We start from the raw sequence: 19,915 nt of genomic DNA, 5'->3' as shown, positions 1-19,915 counted from the left end.
ATTTTTGATGGATGCCATTCTGACTGGAATGAGATGAAATCTTAGTGGTTTTGATTTGCATTTCTCTAATTGCTAGTGATACTGAACTTTTATTCATGTTTATTGATTAATTCTGTATCCTCTTCTGAGAAGTGTCTGTTCAGTACCTTGGCCCATTTATTGATTGGCTTTTTTTGTGTGTGTGTGTTAAGGTTTTTGAGTGCTTTATATACCTTAGAGATTAGTGCTCTGTCTGATGTGCTTGTGGTAACGATTTGCTTCCATTCCGTAGGCTCTCTATTCCCCTCACAGATTCTTTTTCTGAGAAGCTTTAGTTTGAATCCATCCCATTTATTGATTCTTTGTTTTAATTCTTGTGCTATAGGAGTCTTATTAAGAAATTTGGGGACTAATCTGACATGATAGAGATTTGGGCCTACTTTTTCTTCCATTAGGTGCAAGGTCTCTGGTTTAATTCCTAGGTCCTTGAGTTTGAGTTTTGTGCATGGTGATAGATAGAGGTTTACTTTCATTTTGTTATATGTAGATTTCTAGTTATCACAGCACTATTTGTTGAAGAGGCTATCACCAACGTACATTTTTGGCACCTTTGTCTAATATAACTGTAGTTATGTGGGTTAGACTTTGTTTCCTCTATTCTGTACCATTGTTCTACAGGTCTGTTTTGGTGCCAATACCATGCTGTTTTGTTACTGTTGCTCGGTAGAATAGTTTAAGGTCTGGAATAGTAATGGCACCAGCTTCATTCTTCTTGCTAAAGATTGCTTTGGCTATTCTGGGTCTCTTATTTTTCCAGATGAATTTCATGATTGCTTTTTCTATTCTTTTTTTTTTTTTTTTGAGAGAGAGAAGGGGTCAGAGAGAGAGAGAGAGAATTTTAATATTTATTTATTTTTTCTTAGTTCTTGGGGGACACTACATCTTTGTTTTTTTGTATGTGGTACTGAGGATCAAACCCGGGCCCCACGCACGCCAGGCGAGCGCGCTACCGCTTGAGCCACATCCCCAGCCCGCTTTTTCTATTCTATAAGGAATGTCATTGGAACTTTGATTGGGATTGCATTGAATCTGTATAGTGCTTTTGGAGGTATGGTCACTTAGACAATACTAATTCTGCCTATCTAAGAACAAGGGAGATCTTTCCATCTTCTGAGGTCTTCTTTAATTTCTTTCTTTAGTGTGTTGCAGTTTTCATTGTAGAGGTCTTTCATCTCTTTCATTAAGTTTTTTCCCAAGTATTTTTTATTTTGAGGCTCTTGTAAATGGGGTAGTTTTCCTAGTTTCTCTTTTAGTGGATTTGTCACTGATGTATAGAAATGCCTTTGGTTTATGGATGTTGATTTTATATCCAGCTATTTTGCTGAATTCATTTATTAGTTCTAGGAGATTTCTGGTGGAATGTTTTGGGTCTTCTAGGTATAGAATCATATTGTCTGCAAATAGTGATAATTTGAGTTCTTTTCCTATCCATATCCCTTTAATTTCTTTCTTTTTTTTTTAAAAGAGAGAGTGAGAGAGGGGAGAGAGAGAGAGAATTTTTAATATTTATTTTTTAGTTCTTGGCGGACACAACATCTTTGTTGGTATGTGGTGCTGAGGATCGAACCTGGGCCGCACGCATGCCAAGCGAGTGTGCTACCGCTTGAGCCACATCCCCAGCCCCTCTTTAATTTCTTTCGTCTGATTGCTCTGGCTAGTGTTTCAAGAGCTATGTTAAATAGAAGTGGTGAAAGAGGACATGCCTGTCTTGTTCCAGTTTTTAGAAGGAATGCTTTCAGTTTTTCTCCATTTAGGATGATATTGGCCTGGGGCTTAGCATAGATAGCCTTTACAATGTTGAGATATATTCTTTTTTATCACTAGTTTTTCTAATGTTTTTAACATGAAGGGATGTTGTATTTTATCAAGTGCTTTCTCAGCATCTATTGAGAGGATCATATGATTTTTATCTTTGAGTCTATTGATGTGATGAATTACATTTAATGATTTCCATATGTTGAACTAACCTTGCATCACTGCAATTGACTTTTTTAAAAAATTTTTTTATGGTGCTAGGTGTAGAGAACCCAGAGACTCACACATTAGGTAGGCACTTCACCACCAAGCTACATCCTCAGCCACAATTGACATCTTTAAAACTAAATTTGTACCAATTTTAACTTTGACAATCATTACTTGCCCTATTACCACAGTAGGGCAGAAAAACAGCAGCACCATCCCAGTACCATAGCCTGGCCAGGTAGAGCCAGACCAGTGGACCTTAAACTTTACTTCTTCATCTCCTGCATGCATACCTTAGGGTCTGGGCTTTACCCTTCCACTGCAACTTCACTGACATATCTGAGGTTATATAAACTTAAAGGGGAACATTTACAACAATGGCAAAACAACACACTGAGAAACTAATATTAGATGAGGTAGAATTAATAGATCTGGGCTGGGGATATATCTCAGTTGGTAGAGTGCTTGCCTCACATGCATAAGGTCATGTGTTCCATCCCTAGCACACATACAAAAAATAGATCTGACAGAATTTTAAATAAGCATAACAAATTTTCTTCAAAAGACAAGGGAAGATATATTATTATTTTGGGGGGTACCGGGGATTGAACTCAGGGGCACTAGACCACTGAGCTACATCCTCAGCCTTATTTTGTATTTTATTTAGAGACAGGGTCTCACTGAGTTGCTTAGTACCTCACTTTTTGCTGAGGATGGCTTTGAAATCACAATCCTCCTGCCTCAGCCTCCCAAGCCACTGGGATTACAGGCATGCACCACTATGCCTGGCCAAGGAAGGATATTATTAATATAAGGCAGGAACAAACAAGAACCAAAAAAAAAAAATAGAATTGGAATTGGAATTGCTGGGTTTGAAAATTTCAATAGTTGAAATCCATACATGGATTGAATTACAGAATGGATACAGCCCAAATGAAATTGTGAGCAAAGAGATCAGGGTGAAGATTCATCCAAAAGGCATCAGGATGAAGATTCCTTCCAAAAGGAAGATAGAAAACAAATGATCCAATTGTTTGTGACACATGGTTGGTGGCTAACCCAGCAAGCCATTCCCAACTTCCCCTCCTTCCTTTTTCATCTTCACATTAGGCACAGAGAAGGCTTTATACTTGCTTTCCCAGAATCCTGTGCAATTAGAATTGGACACATGACACACTTCTGGTCAATGAGATGGAAGCAGGAGTGTTCTGGGGGTTTGTGGGCAAGAGGTTTTTCTCTAATAGAAGGGAATGACATAGAGGTTATCTTTACTTGTGTCATCCTTTTATTCTTGCCTTGGATATGGAATGGATGTTCTTTCTGGAGTTGTGACACCCAACTCGTCATCATGAGGCAAGAGTCATCAGGTTAAAAAGTCCACACACTCAGGACAGCAAATCAGAAAGGCCCCAGGAGGGTTCTTGATGATTGAGCAATAGAACCAATGCTAGCAACCACCTAAATCCATACTTAAAATTTTTTTTTCAACATTTTTACTTCTTGGGGCTGGAGATGTGGCTCAAGCGGTAGCACGCTCACCTGGCATGCGTGCGGCCCGGGTTCGATCCTCAGCACCACATACCAACAAAGATGTTGTGTCCGCCGAGAACTAAAAAATAAAATATTAAAAATTCTCTCTCTCTCTCTCTCTCTCTCCTCTCTCTCTCTCTCTTTAAAAAAAAAAACAAAAAAACATTTTTACTTCTTGTGTGAAAACCAAAACAAAAACCTGGTGTAGCAAAACAAATACTCACCTATTTCTTCTCTGTTTGTGGGGCTGGGGATTGAATCCAGGGCCTTAGGCATGCAAGACAAGCACTCTACCAACTGAGCTATATCCCCAGCCCACAAGAATCCACCTATTTCTTTAAGTTACATTTTTTCATGTTTTTCTTTAGTTGAAAACATTTCTAGCTGATACTCTTCATAATTTGGGAAAGAGCTACAAATTGAGATTCTAACAAAAAGGAAAGGGGGGAAAATAAAGAAAGGCATCATTGAGAGATTTTAAAGACTCTAAAAATAGAGTTTTGAGGTTGGGAGCGGTGGTGCAGGCTCGGGAGGCTGAGGCAGGAGGATAGCAAGTTCAAAGCCAGCCTCAGCAAAAGCTGGGCTAGGGTTGTGGTTCAGTGGCAGAACCCTTGCCTCGCACATGTGGGGCACTGGGTTTGATCCTCAGCACCACATAAAAATAAATAAACAAAAATATTGTGTCCATGTATAACTAAAAAAAGCTTTTAAAAAAGTGAGGCATTAAACAACTCAGTGAGACCTTATCTCTAAATAAAATGCAAAATAGGGCTGGGGAGGTGGCTCAGTGGTCTAGTGCCCCTGAGTTCAATCCTTGGTACCAAAAAAAAAAAAAGGAGTTTTGAGCCAGGCATGCCAAAACAAAAATCCACTGAGAGCCCTGAAGTGGAGAGGCGGGTAGTATAAGGAAGGGGCCTAAGTTTACCTCAACTACTGGAAAATCCATTGTCTTGCCTGGGTCTCAGTTTCCCCATTGGGCTCCAGAAGAAGTCAGGATTGTCTGTCTGAGGATCCTGGGGAAATTCAATCCTAAAACATTTTACATTTTATGATTGTGGCCTGGCTCTCAAGGGATTGATGTTACTCCATTATCACCCCATTTCTCTGAAAAATGAAGTTAATTTTTTCCTTTGTTAAGCTTGCCTATAATTTCTGTGGGTTCAGAAACCACAACCTGATCGCAAGGAAAGGAAACTGAAAACCATTTGGGACTAGTTGTCTCCCTATTCCACTCTCCTCAACACAGCTGGGAAATTCAGTGCTTACATGTGCCCTGATAGGGCTCCCACTCCTTATATACCTAGATATGGCCTTCCCCCATTATTTTCAGCCTGGCTCAGTCCTGTGAAGGAACCAAGACAGGATTGGGGAGAAATATCCCCTATTGGCCTGATCCCACACAGCTGTCATAGACTCTCTGTGTGCAGCACTGAAAATGTGAAAAAAACAAAAACCAGCCACAGACCCTCCCCCCACACCCATCCCCAAATCCACACAGGGCAACGATGTAAAGAGACAGTAGATAGCACACCCATGTACCTCAATAGAGCAGGGGAGTTACTCTGGAGTCTCCCTTAGGCTCCGGTAATTGCTAATGCCCAATGGAGCCCAGATGCTGTTGGCCTTGTGGGCAGTACTTGGAGTAATATATGGGCTACCCCAAACCAAAGATCTGGCCACTTTGACCATCATTATGTACAAATATAATGTACCAATTCTAAAAAAAAATATGTGGGGGGAAAAAAGATCTTGCCACTCTGGTTGGCACATGAGTGTCTAGCCCATCTGCAGGGACATGAGGAGTTGCCACACTTGTGGTAGATGAGCTTCTTGGTCCCTAAAGTCATCATACCTACCTGGCTAGCACATTTTTGTGTTCATCTGATGGTGGAGATGATGGTGGAGTGGTCTGTGGGTGGCAGGATACACTTTTTTGGGTTGTAGAGATGCCTCCTGTACCATATGCCATCATGCCCAACTGGTTGACCCACTTGTTGGGTTGACTCATCTGCAGCCCTATGACACTAACCAGCCTTTGTGATGACATCATTGAAGTTCCACTCCTGCTTCTCTGAGAACTTGACACCAATGTCCATGCCTCCTCTGTAACCCCTCTGTCTTGGTTTTCCCTGACAGCTCAAGAAGAGACACCTGTAAGTGCATCATGTTCTCACTCTCAAGTAGATCACTGGCCTCAAACAGGTAAACAAGGTTCATGCCGAACACAGTCTTGATGAAATTAGAGGTTTTCTAGCCAGTGCCAATTCTGCATGAAAGCAGTTGTTCTTGAGAACTGATCAACTACTACAACTTGGCTATAATATCTTCATGAATATGTATAAAACAGTCCTTCAGCCCCTTATAGAAGTGGGGGCTGTCAGAGAGGCCCTTGAATCCCTGGATTTAGATACAGAGCTCAGCCTCCTTCTGAGGATCTTATTTGGACAATAAGATCCTTAATAGAAAGAGCCCCTATTGAGCCCCTGCTGGTGGGAATGGCTGGCAGGAATGGCTGCTGTAGCTAGCAGACCCAAAGAGCCAGTAGTTGTTTAAAAGAATGAATCAGTTAGATGCTGAGCTCAGTGGCACACACCTGTAAATCCTAAAACCTCAGGAAGCTAAGACAGGAGGATTGCAAGTTTGAGGCCAGCCTGGGCAATTTAGCAAGATCCTGTCACAAAATTAAAAAATAAAATAAATGCTAGGATAGTGGCTCAGTGGTTGAGCACTTGCCTAATATGTGTGAAGCACTGGGTTTGATCCTTAGCACCTTTAAAAATCAATAAACAAAATAAAGTTATTGTGTCCATCTACAATTTTTAAAATAATATTTAAAAAATAAATTAAAAAAAGCAGAGGATGTAGTTCAGTGGTAGAGTGCCCCAGAGTTCAATCCCCAGACCCTGTCTCAAATTAAAAATTAAAAATGTAGTTTAGTAGCCACACACACAAGATTGTGGTTCTTGGATGGGTAAGGTGTCACATATCTCCTGTACTATATGCCATCATGCCCAACTGGTTGACCCACTTGTTGTAAACCCAGCTACAGGGGGAGGCACACGGAGGCAGGAGGATCACAAATTTAAGGCCATCTTGGGCAATTTACCAAGACCCCATCTAAACAACCAACCAAACAAAAACACTAGGTCCCTGTCATTTAGCCACTTGCCTTCCCATAACTGGGTTCACACTGTTTTGGTTCCTTTCTGCTGAGAATGTCCTCCCAACTTTACTTTCTTTGGATCCTGTGTCTTTGAATTGTCTGTTAATCCTCATCATGTTACCAAAAGCTCAGTCCCTGTCCCTGATGCTAATCCAATAACCAGGGCATGGTTTTGAGAAAAAGAAAAAAGAAGTTTTACTTTTTGCTAGCAAAGGAGATACACTGGAGACTCCTGTCCAAGAGGCTGTGATTTTGCCCATAAGGAAAAATTATAGAGCTTTCAAAGAAGCTATTAAAAGGCTACATTCCAGTTGTGCCTTTTTTTTTTTTTTTTTTTTTTTTTTTTTTAATTTTTTTTTTAAGAGAGAGTGAGAGAGGGGGACAGAGAGAGAGAGAGAGAGAATTTTAACATTTATTTATTTTTTCTTAGTTCTCGGCGGACACAACATCTTTGTTGGTATGTGGTGCTGCTGAGGATCGAACCCGGGCCGCACGCATGCTAGGCGAGCGCGCTACCGCTTGAGCCACCTCCCCAGCCCCTCCAGTTGTGCCTTGATGGTGTGTTGAAAATTCACTTGTTAATTTAGGAGACAGTCACTTCCTAATTCTTCTGGTGATATCTCCTTCCTGTGGAGAACAGATAACTCAAGGTAATCTTGTTACCTGTCCCCAAGTTTTTGAGGGGGGGGGCGGTGAGAGGGAGAAGTGCAAAAGAAAAAAATATATATCCTTTAAAAATAAGCAGCAAGGGCTAATTCAAAATGTAAAGTGGACCACCATTACAATCACAGATACCTGTCTCCTAGGGCAAGCACAGCTAGTGCTCAATACATTTTTGTTAAATGAATGTACAATCATTTTTGAGCTTTAAATTTTTTATTTTTTTGCGGTGCCATAAATCGATTCCAGAGTCTCCCCAGTGCTAGGCAAACACCCTATCATTGAACTACACCTCCAGAATTTTTACTTCGAGTGTTAATTATAAAAGTCAGACTTTAGTTGGACAGAGGGGGGTCTACATTACCGTAAATCTGGCTACTGCTCTGCCCCCTGATGGTGGCCCAACACCTAGCAAGACAACTTATCAACTACGGTGTTTCCAGAAACCAGAAGTTGGCGACTCAATCATTTACATACCCACAATGCTTTGCACATAGGACATTTCCTAAATTAAAACGGGAAGATTTTTCTTTTTCTATTTCTTTATTTCCTCTCTTGTAAATACGTTTTTTTTCTCCAGAATTGTCCAAGATAACAACAGAAATCATCATCTCTCTTGTGTAGATAGTTACCATTGCTGTTCTAGTAGTTACGGTTACTGGAGGACTGTACGCCAGAGAATGGAGGCATACTCTGGTTTCTCTTCAGATCGTATAAATCTTTCGCCTTTTACTAAAGATTTCCGTGGAGAGGAACAATTCTGAGTCTTAACCCAATTTTTTGAGGCCCTGCACTTGTAGGGCTGATAATTGTCTATAAAAATAGGCCCCAGTAGTTGTAGAAAGGTTTCGTTGGTACTCAGCTAAACACAAGCCATCCAACAAATCTTTTACTATATAACGAATGTCTAGTTAGCTTCTTCATTTCCCGAGTATGCTTTACCTGAGTTCTGAGACTCATTTTTAAGTTAGATAGGCGTAATACGTTTGTTTGATAGTATTATTTTTGTTGTTTTCTCAATTTGCCGACTATCCAATCCAGTGCTTCACGCATGGTAATGGAGAGCACCAGCACAGCGCCACAACCCCAGCCCCAGTTTTTTGTTTTCTGAGACAGGGTCTTCTTTAGTTGTTCATGTTGTCCTTGAATTTGAGATCCTCAGCCTCCCAGCATCCCAGCATTGGATACTATTTTTTTAAAAAGTTCTGGGAAAAGGCCTTCCGCGCTTCTTAACGCTTTTGTCAGAGAAGTGTTTGCACACCTCACACAAGCCCAGAGACACCTCTTTGGAATCTGGCTCTCAGTGTTACACTCCTGTGAATTAGATTCCTTAAATGACCCCTGCAGCCGTGCAGTAGGGCAGCTCAGGAGGCTGAGGCAGGAGGATCACGAGTTCAAAGCCAGCCTCAGCAAAAATGTGGCGCTAAGCAACTCAGTGAGACCCTGTCTCTAAATAAAATACAAAAATAGGCTGGGGATGTAGTTCAGTGGTCCAGTGCCCCCGAGTTCAATCCCTCAGTATGCCCCTGCCAGTAATCATGATGATGATGATGATGATGATGATGATACCCCTGCCCCCTTTAGAGTATAATTGATTGCTTTGTGTGTGACATACACTTATATAGGCAAGTACTTTACTGTTATACATGTAATGTACATACATACACACACATGCATCAATAGGCAAGTTCTCTAGACTAAGCTGCATCCCCAGAATGACACTTTAAAATAGGAAATCCATTTAGCTTGATGGAAAACGCAACTGTATTTTAACTTTTCTCTCCTCCGTATTTAGGTTCAGATGGAGAAAAGCTGGGCTGCTTTAGATCAACAATATCAGCTCCTATGATGCCCTCTTGTGGCAATCTGTAAAATTACTGCTATCTAACTTCATTTCCTTTGACTTGGAAGGACAATTGCTTCAAATACTTTGATTATTCATTCATGCATATCAAGCATTGTCCTAATGTCTGGGATGTATGAGTAAACAAAACAAATATCCCTGTCCCAATGGAGCTTACAGTCCGGTGATGAGATAGAGAATAAGCCAACAATGATGCTTCAAAAATAGAGCAATAGGGGCTGTGAATATAGAGCGTAGTAGGGTACATTGCAATGTTTTTTTTTTTTTTTTTAAAGAGAGAGGGAGAGAGAGAATTTTTTTAATATTTATTTTTTAGTTATCGGCGGACACAACATCTTTGTATGTGGTGCTGAGAATCGAACCCGGGCCGCACGCATGCCAGGCGAGTGCGCTACGCTTGAGCCACATCCCCAGCCCAGGTACATTGTAATTAAAAAAAAAAAAAAAAAAGACTAGCCCTAGGTGTGGTGGCACATGCCTGTAATCACGCTGTTTGGGAGGCTAAGGCAGGAAGATCTCGAATTCAAAGCCAGTCTCAGCAATTTAAAAGCTCCAAGCAACTCAGTGAGACCCTATCTATAAATAATATATAAAAAAGGGTTGGGGGATGTGGTTCAGTGGGAAATGCTCCTGGGTTCAATCCCTGGTACAAAAAAAATTGAGGCCAGCCTGTTACCATGTGGGGTCTGAGGAGGTCTAGAGGATACCTGTATTTCAAACTTTCAGGTCTTTGAAAAGATGTTAAAGATGAGTCTGGTTTAGTAAAAAGAGAAAGGGTTATTATATTAGAAAGTAAATGGTGAAGATACACTCTCAAGAGCAGGATACAGGCAATCTTGGGTGTGAGATGTACTGCCAGCTTGAGGCCAAGCTTTTATTAGGGTACATAATTAGGTGGGATATGTACGATCCAAAGGGACTGTTTCCCCATCAGGGGTCTGGTTAGTATGTAGGTTTCAGCTCACATCAACATCTCTAGCTGTGGTCTATTTGGTGTTTGAGCCAAAGAGTCATGGTCCAATTGAATGTTAGCCCACAAAATTAGACTCATGGAGTTAATGATCTCTTCTATTGAAGTCTTGTTGCTTCAGAAACTTATAGGAAACTGGAAAGTTAAAAAGTAATTGATGAAATGTTCAGTGTATCCTTATATTTTGGCCCCTTTTCTATCTCTTAGGCTCCTTTGTCTGGCTCATGAGTTGCTTACCAATTTTTTATTCTATATTTTTTAACAGGGATATTTTTCCTTTAGAGGCTCAATTTCTATCTCAAGCCTAAGCAATTAAGTGAGACTCTGCCTTAAAATAAAATAATAAGGGCTGGGTGGGGGTGCAGGTACATATGATGTCTTGGAGGAGGGCCTGGGACTCTATTCAGGCTAGGCCCTTAACTTTTCAGGCTGTTGGTGGCCCTTCTCTCATGGACCTACTATTTGGAATCCTCCTGCATCAGCCTCCTGACTGAGATTACAGGCCTAAGTGGAGTTACCTAACAGGGACCTGATTTTTAACTAGGTAAGCAGAGGTGCTCCGAGCCATCACCATAGCTCTTGCTGATCTCCTCCCCCTTCCACAAGCACACAGAATAGGCAGATATCAAGACTTTTTATTAGACCCTTTCCAGCCAGCAACCTTCCTTCTTTCCCACTGCATGCATAAACCCCAGCCTCCTCTGGAGCCAAGTAGAGTCACCCTGCACTTGACCCCGGATTCCTGCCATCTGTCAGGCTTCCCTGCCACACAACCTTGGCCTTCCTGGTTTGCCACAGCGGGTTTGTTACTCCTTTGATTCCGCCTCTTCATCCTCCTGTGCCTTTGCCTCCGTGAAGTGTGTGATATAAGTCATCTGATTCAGATCACCAGGGTCAACTACAACGCTCGAGCTGCTGTTGGGGACTCCATCAAGTTCTAACACTGTGGGCAGCAAAGGTGAGCATGAGCTTGGGTGCCGGCTGTGCCTGCACTCCAGGTCCCTGGCTGTTGCTCACCTTTGGCAACATTGACTTCATTGGCTGTCAAGATGTCTGCCTGAATGCTATCTATTTTCATGTACAAATCCTCACGGTGGATCTGAGGACAGCAATGAGATGGACACAGCTACGGTACCAGGGCAGAGTGTTCTTGAATCGGGCTTGGGCAGAGTGGTGCTGCAGGTGGGGTCAGCTTCCAGCCAGACTGGAAGGGTACTTAGGGGAAGGGGAGAAGCGGAAGGAGAGCCCAACCGGGGGCAACCCAGCCCACTCTGTGTGGGGGGCTGGGTCGGGGTACCATCACGTTCCTACCAACCTGCCAGGCAGGATGGGAGCACTTACAAGGAAGAGCTGGTAGAGTTCCTCCCCCATGGACTTGCGCACGTGCTCCTCCACCACCGGGAACGTCTGCACGAAGAACTGCAGCCGGCGGGTGGGAGGGGCGGCGTGACCGAGACCGTGACCGCCAGCGCCCGCACCTCCGCCCCACAGTCCCCACCGCCTCGGGCTCACCTCCAGCGTGAGGCTGGCCAGCCTCTGGCTGTTGCTGTGGTCCGTGTTGCCCATGGCGGCCATCAGGTTGTGCACCACGCGCATGTGCAGCATCTCCTCAGCTGTGCTCAGGTCTCTGCGCGCCAGAACCCTGGGCAGGGTTATCAGGTTGCTCCGCGAGGCTGGGACTCTCAGGTGCCGCCAGGCATGCAGGCCATCCGCAGCGACCCGCCTGGCTTGCTACAGCCACCCCCACCCACTGCCCGCTTACCCAATGGTCTTGGCGGCCGCGGCCTGCTGCAAGAACACTGGCAGGTGGGTGGTGAGCTGGAGAATCGGGGAGACTGGGAGAGCAAGGGGCTGTGAGGAAGGAGCCCCCCTCCCTCCACCAGGCAGCCTCATCCGAGGGGGTCCTACCAGTGAGGATCTTGGGCTGCAGTTTGGACATCTCCTTGACTGATGGTATTAGCAGTGCCACGAGGCCCCTGAGCAGCGACTGGCGTACGTCGTAGTTGACCAGGTCCTTTATCAGCTCAATGGCTGGGAAGGGCAGAGACAATGGAGAGGCAGGAGGCTACACCCCATCAAAGAGGCTGAGTCTTTGAATTATCTCACTTCCCTTTACCCTGTCCTCTCTGTCAACACTTTCTAGTGCCTTTTACTGCCCAGCACGTCCAGACCTCTGGGGAGCCAGAAAGGTGCCACCTCATTCCTGTCCTCCTGGTTAAAGAGGGGGTTGGGGAGGTCTCACAACTCACAGAGCAACCCAAGGAGGTTGCAAGGATTATATAGTGAGCTCACTCAGCAAGGAGGCCATAGAGGCTGAGGTTCCACAAAACTGAGCTGTCTTAGGCTTGGAGGAATCCATGGGAAGAGGGCCTGGGTTTTTTTGTTTATTTTTGAGGAACTGGAGCTTGAACCTTGGGGAACTATGCTACTGAGCTACATCCCCAACCCTTTTTAGTTTTTGTTAAGTTGCCCAGGCTGATCTGGAATTAATTCTCCTGTTTTAGCTTCCCAAGTCTGCCTCCAGAATAGCTAGGACTACAGGCAAGTACCATGCAGCCTGGCTGTGCTGGGTAACAGGACAAGGGGTGAGAGAGAGCAAGCAAATGTGTGTGGGTGTGAGGCATCAAATGAGAAGGGGGAGGAATCAAGATAGACAGCATGTAGAGAATCTCTCTAACCATCATGAGCCCTTTGCTTGGCTCATGCCATACAGCATTCCACTGATAGACACCATAATCACTTACCACCATGACTATCATCTCCATTTTACATTTAAGGAAAAAAGGCACAGAGAGGTAAAGCACTTTGTCTAAGTGCACAAGGAGAGATGGAAGCAAATGGAACAAAAAATTTGGTTAGAAAGAAGGAGGGGACTAGAATTTATTGAGGGGAATTTCCTGTCAGGCTTTTCTGGAGACTTCCTAGTCATTCACTCTTTCCAGCACTCGCTTGGCCTTTGACACAACTGCATCTGCACGCCTGTCCTGGCAGGAGCTGCACAAGAGTGAATTCATTTACTCAACCAACCTTCCTTGAGCCTGTACAGGCAAGCCGTTAACAGTATGGTGACAAATGCTATAAAAGGGGTCAGCAGAGGGCTATGGGAACATCTGGGAAGATGGGAGAAGACTGAATATTTTTGTAAGGAAGAGAAAGGAGCCATAATGAAGCAGAGCTTCTTTTGGTACCAGGGTGCTTAACCCCTTAGGCACATCCCCAGCTGTTTTTATTTTTAATTTTTTATCTTGAGACAAGGCCTCAGTAAGTTGCTGAGGCAGACTTTGAACTTGAGATCCTTCTGCCTCAGTCTCCTGAACCACTGGATGACAGGCATGTGCCACCATGCCTGACTTTGCCTATTCATGTGGCTTCATTCCTCTGAATCAGCAAATAGCCTCATTTTGTGTGTATGTGTGTGTGCGTGAGCACATATTTACATTATTTACATATTTATCTTTTATAATTTTTAAATTTAAATGTCTTTTTTTATTTCAGTGCTATAAATTGAACCTCAGGCCTTGCACATGCTAGGCAAGTGCTCTATCCCAGAGCTACACCCCAGCCCAAGGGCCAATTTTAAGAGAGCTCTTTAAAGTCGGGACCTCATACTTCTTTGCCAGCTGAGAAATGAACAACACTCTATGAACACTCGCTTTCTATGAGCCAGGCACAACAGAAAGGTGAAGGGATATGACCCTCCCTCCACAGTGGAAGGCACAAGGCACCTGGTGAAGTGACCAGTGAAAAGGACTGCATAGATTGGGTCTCCAAAAGAACTGCTTTCAGCACTCGGCAACTTTATTTGCTTAACTCAAACAAACATATGGTGCCTAATAATGGACATGTGCTGGCAATTTATCACTGTGTCAGGACACCATTATTGCCTGTTATTATCAAAGCAGTGGTCGCTGAGATGGAGGCTCTAAGACTGAGGCAGTCAACAACCCCATCCTGTGATTTGCGCTCTGCACACTCAACTCTCCTATGTGGCTGCTGAACACTGACAGCAGCAAATGCCACAAGAGTGAGGGGAAGCCTCCTGGGAGACTCTGGCGGGAAGGAGGAGCCACTTTGGACTGCAGCATGCGTCTAAGGAAAGTCACAGAAATGCTGCCAGTAGAACCAGCCTGCCTCCACAAACCTGCCCTTGTGCCGGACCCTGGGAGCCCCCATCCATCCTCAGGCCCCAGAGCTGTGGGGTACACCAGCTCAATTCCTGAAGCCCCACACAAAGCCCATCTTTTTTTTGTCCTCCCAGGTGGAAAATTCACTCCCAGGTGGAAAATCCTCAAGGATATCTCATACTACTCCTTCCAGTGTTTGGGGATAATCTGGAAAAGAGTTTTCTGGGGCAGCCCCTTCTCTCTGTGGACTTCCTTGATTCAGAAACAGCTGCTTCATTCAGAAACACTTCTATGTCCTTCCTGCCACTGCTCAGGGCTGCCCCTTTCATCTAGGCCTTCCAGGGTGGCCCCTGCAATCCCAGGTACTCATCTGGTTGCTCAGATATGGTTATAATTTGGAATCACAGATCCAGCAACATTGATGAGGAAAAGGGACCAGTCCTGGGAAGGTGCAAAGCACACCTAGCCTCCCTGGCTTTCCCCAAATGATCTCTCCTCTGGACAGAACTGCAGCCTGGCTGCTTGGTGGCCCCAGCTTGCACTGGCTGGTGCTTGAAACTTCCAGATCCTTCTCATTAGTTTTGCTGTAGTTTGATTACAAAATCTCGTCTTTCCTCTTGAATTAGTGCAGCTCATATTTTGGGTTGGTTTCTCCTTGTATTTGAATATACTTGATTGTCATCTGCAGTATATCTCTCATTAGCAGCTGGGCTCTATCCAGGCAAAGCTGGTAGCACCTTGTGCCAGGGCACCCTGGGAAAAATGTCTGCTTGTGCTTAATAGAGATCTTCCTGCAGCAAGAAATGACTTTGTGGACATTCAGGGTAGAAATGAATGGATGAGCCAGGCAAGGTGGCACATGCCTGTAATTCCAGGGACTCAGGAGGCTGAGGCAGGATGATCACAAGTTCAAGGACAGCCTTGCCAACTTAATGAGATCCTCAGCAACTTAGCAAGACCCTGCTCAAAACAAAAAATAAAAAAGGCTAGGGATGTAGCTCAGTGGTAAGCTTCCCCTGGGTTCAACCTTTGGTGCCACTGGGAAAAAAAAGAAAGAAAAAAGAATGGATGAGAGGGCTGGGCATGTAGCTCAGTGGTAAAGCACTTTTTTAGCATATGTGAGGCCCTGGGTCTGATTTCCAGTACCACAAAAGAAAAAAGAAAAAGATCTAGAAATGAATGGACAAAGATATTTTTATGGAATTTCCTTGTTCACAAAGCATTTTCTAGCCACGCAGGCCCAAGTACTTCAGAAGACAAATATCTACTTCTGCCTATTCAGTTTATACTATGTACCATTTGGAGCTCCTTGGAAAAAAATGAAGATTTACTCACTGAATCATTTCTGATTGAGTTTTTAAATTCACAGCTGTCACTGTTTACCCCCACAGTGAAAGTGCTAGTCCCTGTCCAATGCTCTACAAGAACCACAGTCATGGGGCTGGGGATGTGGCTCAAGCGGTAGCGTGCTTGCCTGGCATGCATGCGTCCCAGGTTTGATCCTTAGCACCATATACAAACAAAGATGTTGTGTCCACTGAAAAATAAATATTGAAATTCTCTCTCTCTCTTAAAAAAAAAGAACCACAGTCATTATAACTCTTCAGATGTGCTAGTGGCTAAACATAGCAGATTCATTCAGAAAGCAAGGGTACAAAAGACTACCATCTTTGAGAGGTTTGCTTAAAGCCTATGGTGCTGATTATACCCAACTGTCCCAAACTTAAGTTGTCACTGACTTATTCATTGATTCATTTATTTAACCACTGAAATACTTACTGAGGATCTCCTCTATGCTAGGGCTGTGAAGAAGACCAAGATACAATCCCTGCTCTTAGGGCATCTCATAGTAATTTGGGTACCAGTAAGGAAACGGACATTTGTGATACAGTGTTATAAGAAGCCCGGTTGGTTGGTAGGGATGTGGGGAGGGGAGTGAAGAATCAGGAGGTTTTCTTGTAGAAGGTGATGCTTGAGTTGAGAAAGTCATGAGGAGAAGGGAGGGGATGGAATGTGGTAAGTGCATGTGGGGTAGTGTTTTGTCACATTTGTGATCAGGCAAGGAAGGGACGTCTGGCTGGGATACAAGGTGTCCAGTCATGGGATAAGAGTTAAGCCCGTGGAGGTAGGCCAGCCCCAGCTTCTGAAGGGCTTTGCATGTGCCAATAACTCTATAGGGCAGACATTTTTTTTTTCCATTTAAAAGGAAACAAAAAGTTGAACAGCTTGCCACATCAAACAGCTAAGTAGCTCAATGATAGAGCACTTACCTAGCATGCACGAGGCCCTGGGTGTAATCCTCAGCATCACACACACATACACACACACACACACAAAAAAAAAAAAACAGATTCTGATTCTAAAGTCCATATTTACCACCACTACTATGCTCTACTGGTCTACTGTGTTGGTAGACTAGAAGTAGACTGTGTGTGGGAACCATGCTGGAAAGATGGTCATCAGGTTAGAGGCCAGTGCAGGTGAGCAATGCTAAGATCTGAATTACAGCAGTAGAGACCAAATGGACAGGAGGACCAGATTTGAATGACCCTGAGTTGACAGGTGCTGCTGGGCAGTGGTGGTGCGTGCCTTTAAGCCCAGCAACTCGGGAAGTAAGCAGGGAGGATTGCAAGTTCCAGGCCACCCTCAGCAATTTAGTGAGGCCTGGTCTCAAAATAAAATAATAAAAAGATCTGGATGTAGTTGGACACTGGTAATGCCCCTGATACCAGTACCATAAAAAAAAAAAAAATCGACTGGTGCTATGGTTTGAACATGGTTTGTTTCTACTAAAACTCACATGGAGATTTAATTTCTCAAAGTAACAGTACTGAAAGGTGCTGGTATTTTTTTTTTTTTTTGTACCGAGGATTGAACTGGGGTGCTTAACTACTGAGCCATATCCCCAGCCCTTTTATATTTTTTTAGAGACAGGGTCTCACTGAGTTGCTGAGGGCCTCTCTAAGTTGCTGAGGCTGGCCTGGAACTTGCAATCCCTCTGCCTCAGCCTCCTGAGCCACTGGGATTTTTAAGGGGTGGGGCCTAAGTGGGAGGTGATTGGGTTGTTTTGGAATTAATGCTGTGGTCTCATGGAGTGGTTTAGTCCCCACAAGAACAGTTGTTATGAATGAGTGAGCCTGGCTTCTGTCAGCATTTTTGCTTCCTTTCTCCATGTGACATCTGTCTCTCACACACTCTCCCACCACATGATGCTATCTGCTATGAGGCCTTTATCAGAAGCTGACGTTGACACCATGCTGCTCTTGGACCTCCAAAACTGTGAGTTAAATAGACCATTTTTTCTTTAGAAATTACCCATCCTCAGTATTTTGTTATAGCAACATGAAATGAACTAAGACAACTAACTGATCTTGTTAGAAGTTGGTTGAAGGTGAGAAGCAGGAAGAGATGGCAATTATCCACATCTTAAGCCTGGGTGGCTTAAAATCTCAGTGCTTTGCACTGAGATTGGGACCTTGAGGGAAAGGAATGCTTTGGAGCTGGAACATCAGGAGTCAGGTTCGAAATATGGTTGGTGACATCCAAGGGCAGATAGTCAGAAGGCAAGTGGCAACATAGGTATAGAATTTTGTAGAGTAGTCCGACATGCAGAGAAGTCATTCAGTCACTGTGTTCTTTGTCCACAAAATGAGTAAAAATGAGAGTCAACAAGCTATGTAATCAGCTTGCTTTGAGGATTAAATGAGTAAGGAGCAAGAACAATACCTAGCACATAATGCACAGTTTATAAATGCTGGCTACCATTGTTTCTATCATTATAGGTGGTAATAAAACTGTGGGCATGAAGAAGAGGTCATAGATAGCAAACAAAGAGAAGGAAGGACCTGGGATTGAAAGATGAGAGAGAAAAAATATCGACACCTAAGGAGCTAGTAGAGAGATAGGAATGTAAAGATTGAGAAGCAGTTTCCAGATGTAGGAGGAAGCCAGGAGAGTGCAGTGCTGTGAAGGAAGAGATGACAGTTTTTGAGGAGGAGAGTGTGATCAGAAGGGTTTGATCATTTGAGAGTTCATGTCTGGTGAAACTAAGAATTCATTCACCAACACTGATTGAGAATGTGCTGGTACAGTGCTACTGCTGAGGAAGCAGTGGTTCACAATCCAGATGCAGGGCACTTGCCACTCACACTCCATGGAAACTTGAGTGCAAGAGGAAAAACTTATTGCTCCAATTCAAAGAGGGACAATGGAGTCCATTGTCTGTCAGCACCAGAAGAAACTTCGATGCTCACCCATGCAATCCCTCAGTGAATAGATGAAGAAATCAACAAATGACTTGCTCAGGGGATCACAGTGAACAGGAGACAGAGCTATAGCAGCTGGCTTAGTATTCCTTTGGCAGAGGAGCCTTAAAATGGCACAGCATCTGGGGACTATGGGTATTCCTTTTGTTTTGGATTGAACCCAAGGTCACTTAACCACTGAGCCACATTTCCAGCCCTTTTTTATTTAGATGTTGAGACACAATCTTGCTAAGTTGCTAAGTCTGGCCTCAAACTGCCTCAGCCTCAGGAACTGTTGGACCAGTGCCACAAGACCCAGCACTTGATACCTCTCTTTTTGATTATGAAAGATATTTTCACAAGAAAAAGAGGTTGGAAGTATGACACCTGGTCAGACAGAAAACATCACAGGTGGCTCTTGCCTGGGGGACTTTTTCTGCATAAACAGAAAACCCTTGCTTTCTATCTGCCTCCTCCCTTCAATGTTCCATAACTTGCTATCATTCCCTTCCCCTCATAGCCATGGGCCACGCCACTCTTCCTTTCTTTAGTTCTATATAAGGTTCAGCCATCTTGTGCATGGTTCCGATGTTTAGGCATTTAATAAGATTCATGGGTTTTCCCTGTTAATCTGTGTATTATCATTTCATTTTATAAACTGAGATTATTGAACATCTAGAGAGAAAGGAGTAAATTTAGAAGTTGGCTACACATGCAGCCATTTCTAAGACGCTCCCCGTGCTGTTGAGATCTGTTCTATACTAATTCTTTTCTACTAGAGCCTTGGAAAACTAGTGTCCTGTTTCTTACTGTGCATTTCCAGACAAGACTGTCACCTACTGGTGACATGTAAGAAGTGCACCTCCACAGAAGTTTGCCTTCTTTTCTAGCAGGACACCAGTAAGAATGTTTGGTATGTTGCACTTCCAGACCAACTATATTCTATATCTGATTCCTGTGTGTTCTGCTTTGTCTTTCACCACATCCTGTCTAGAGCCCAATCTTAAAACATGAAAAGTATTTTTTAAAGCTAGGGTGGTGGTATGTGCTTGTATTTCCGGTTACTCTGGAGGCTGAGGCAAGTTCAAAGCCAGCCTCAGTAACTTAGCAAGACCCTCAGCAACTTATCAGGACCCTGTCTCAACATACAAAAAATAAAATAAAATTAAATTAAAATGGGATGGGGATATATCTCAGTGGCTTAGCACCCCTGGGTTCAATGCCCAGTATTTAAATCAGCAAATAAACAAATATTAAAAAATTTTAAAACTCTTCTTTTGGTGTTATAGCTTTGTGACTGTGATTCAGTGGAGTTACACAGGACAGGTGGCCTCTTACACAGCAGGAAGGGATGAAACT

General features: G+C 43.6%; 1 protein-coding gene and 1 non-coding gene across 21 annotated transcripts in view; one reads left to right on the top strand and one right to left on the bottom strand.

Annotated features, from left to right (window-relative positions):
• Positions 1-8,042: 8,042 nt before the first annotated feature.
• Positions 8,043-8,158, top strand: LOC120891116 (U5 spliceosomal RNA). The gene has a single exon (XR_005735536.1). It is a non-coding gene; the product is annotated as a U5 spliceosomal RNA (small nuclear RNA).
• Positions 8,159-10,805: 2,647 nt separating this feature from the next.
• Positions 10,806-19,915, bottom strand: part of Armh1 (armadillo like helical domain containing 1) — a 46,578-nt gene continuing 37,468 nt past the window's right edge. For 18 of the 20 annotated variants that reach the window (XM_040288550.2, XM_040288552.2, XM_040288546.2 and 15 more), the window contains 6 exons: positions 12,097-12,219; positions 11,951-12,023; positions 11,701-11,830; positions 11,530-11,607; positions 11,206-11,287; positions 10,806-11,131 (listed from right to left, as the gene is read on the bottom strand). In XM_040288550.2, coding sequence (XP_040144484.2) covers positions 10,995-11,131; positions 11,206-11,287; positions 11,530-11,607; positions 11,701-11,830; positions 11,951-12,023; positions 12,097-12,219 — 623 coding nt within the window. In that variant the 3' untranslated portion in view covers positions 10,806-10,994. The remainder of the gene's footprint in view (positions 11,132-11,205; positions 11,288-11,529; positions 11,608-11,700; positions 11,831-11,950; positions 12,024-12,096; positions 12,220-19,915) is intronic. The other 2 variants (XM_078026145.1, XM_078026146.1) reach the window with 2 other exon arrangements.

Source organism: Ictidomys tridecemlineatus, chromosome 11, assembly GCF_052094955.1.
Source record: "Ictidomys tridecemlineatus isolate mIctTri1 chromosome 11, mIctTri1.hap1, whole genome shotgun sequence".
NCBI classification, from domain to species: Eukaryota; Metazoa; Chordata; class Mammalia; order Rodentia; family Sciuridae; genus Ictidomys; species Ictidomys tridecemlineatus.
This window is presented reverse-complemented; position numbering and strand designations above follow the sequence as displayed.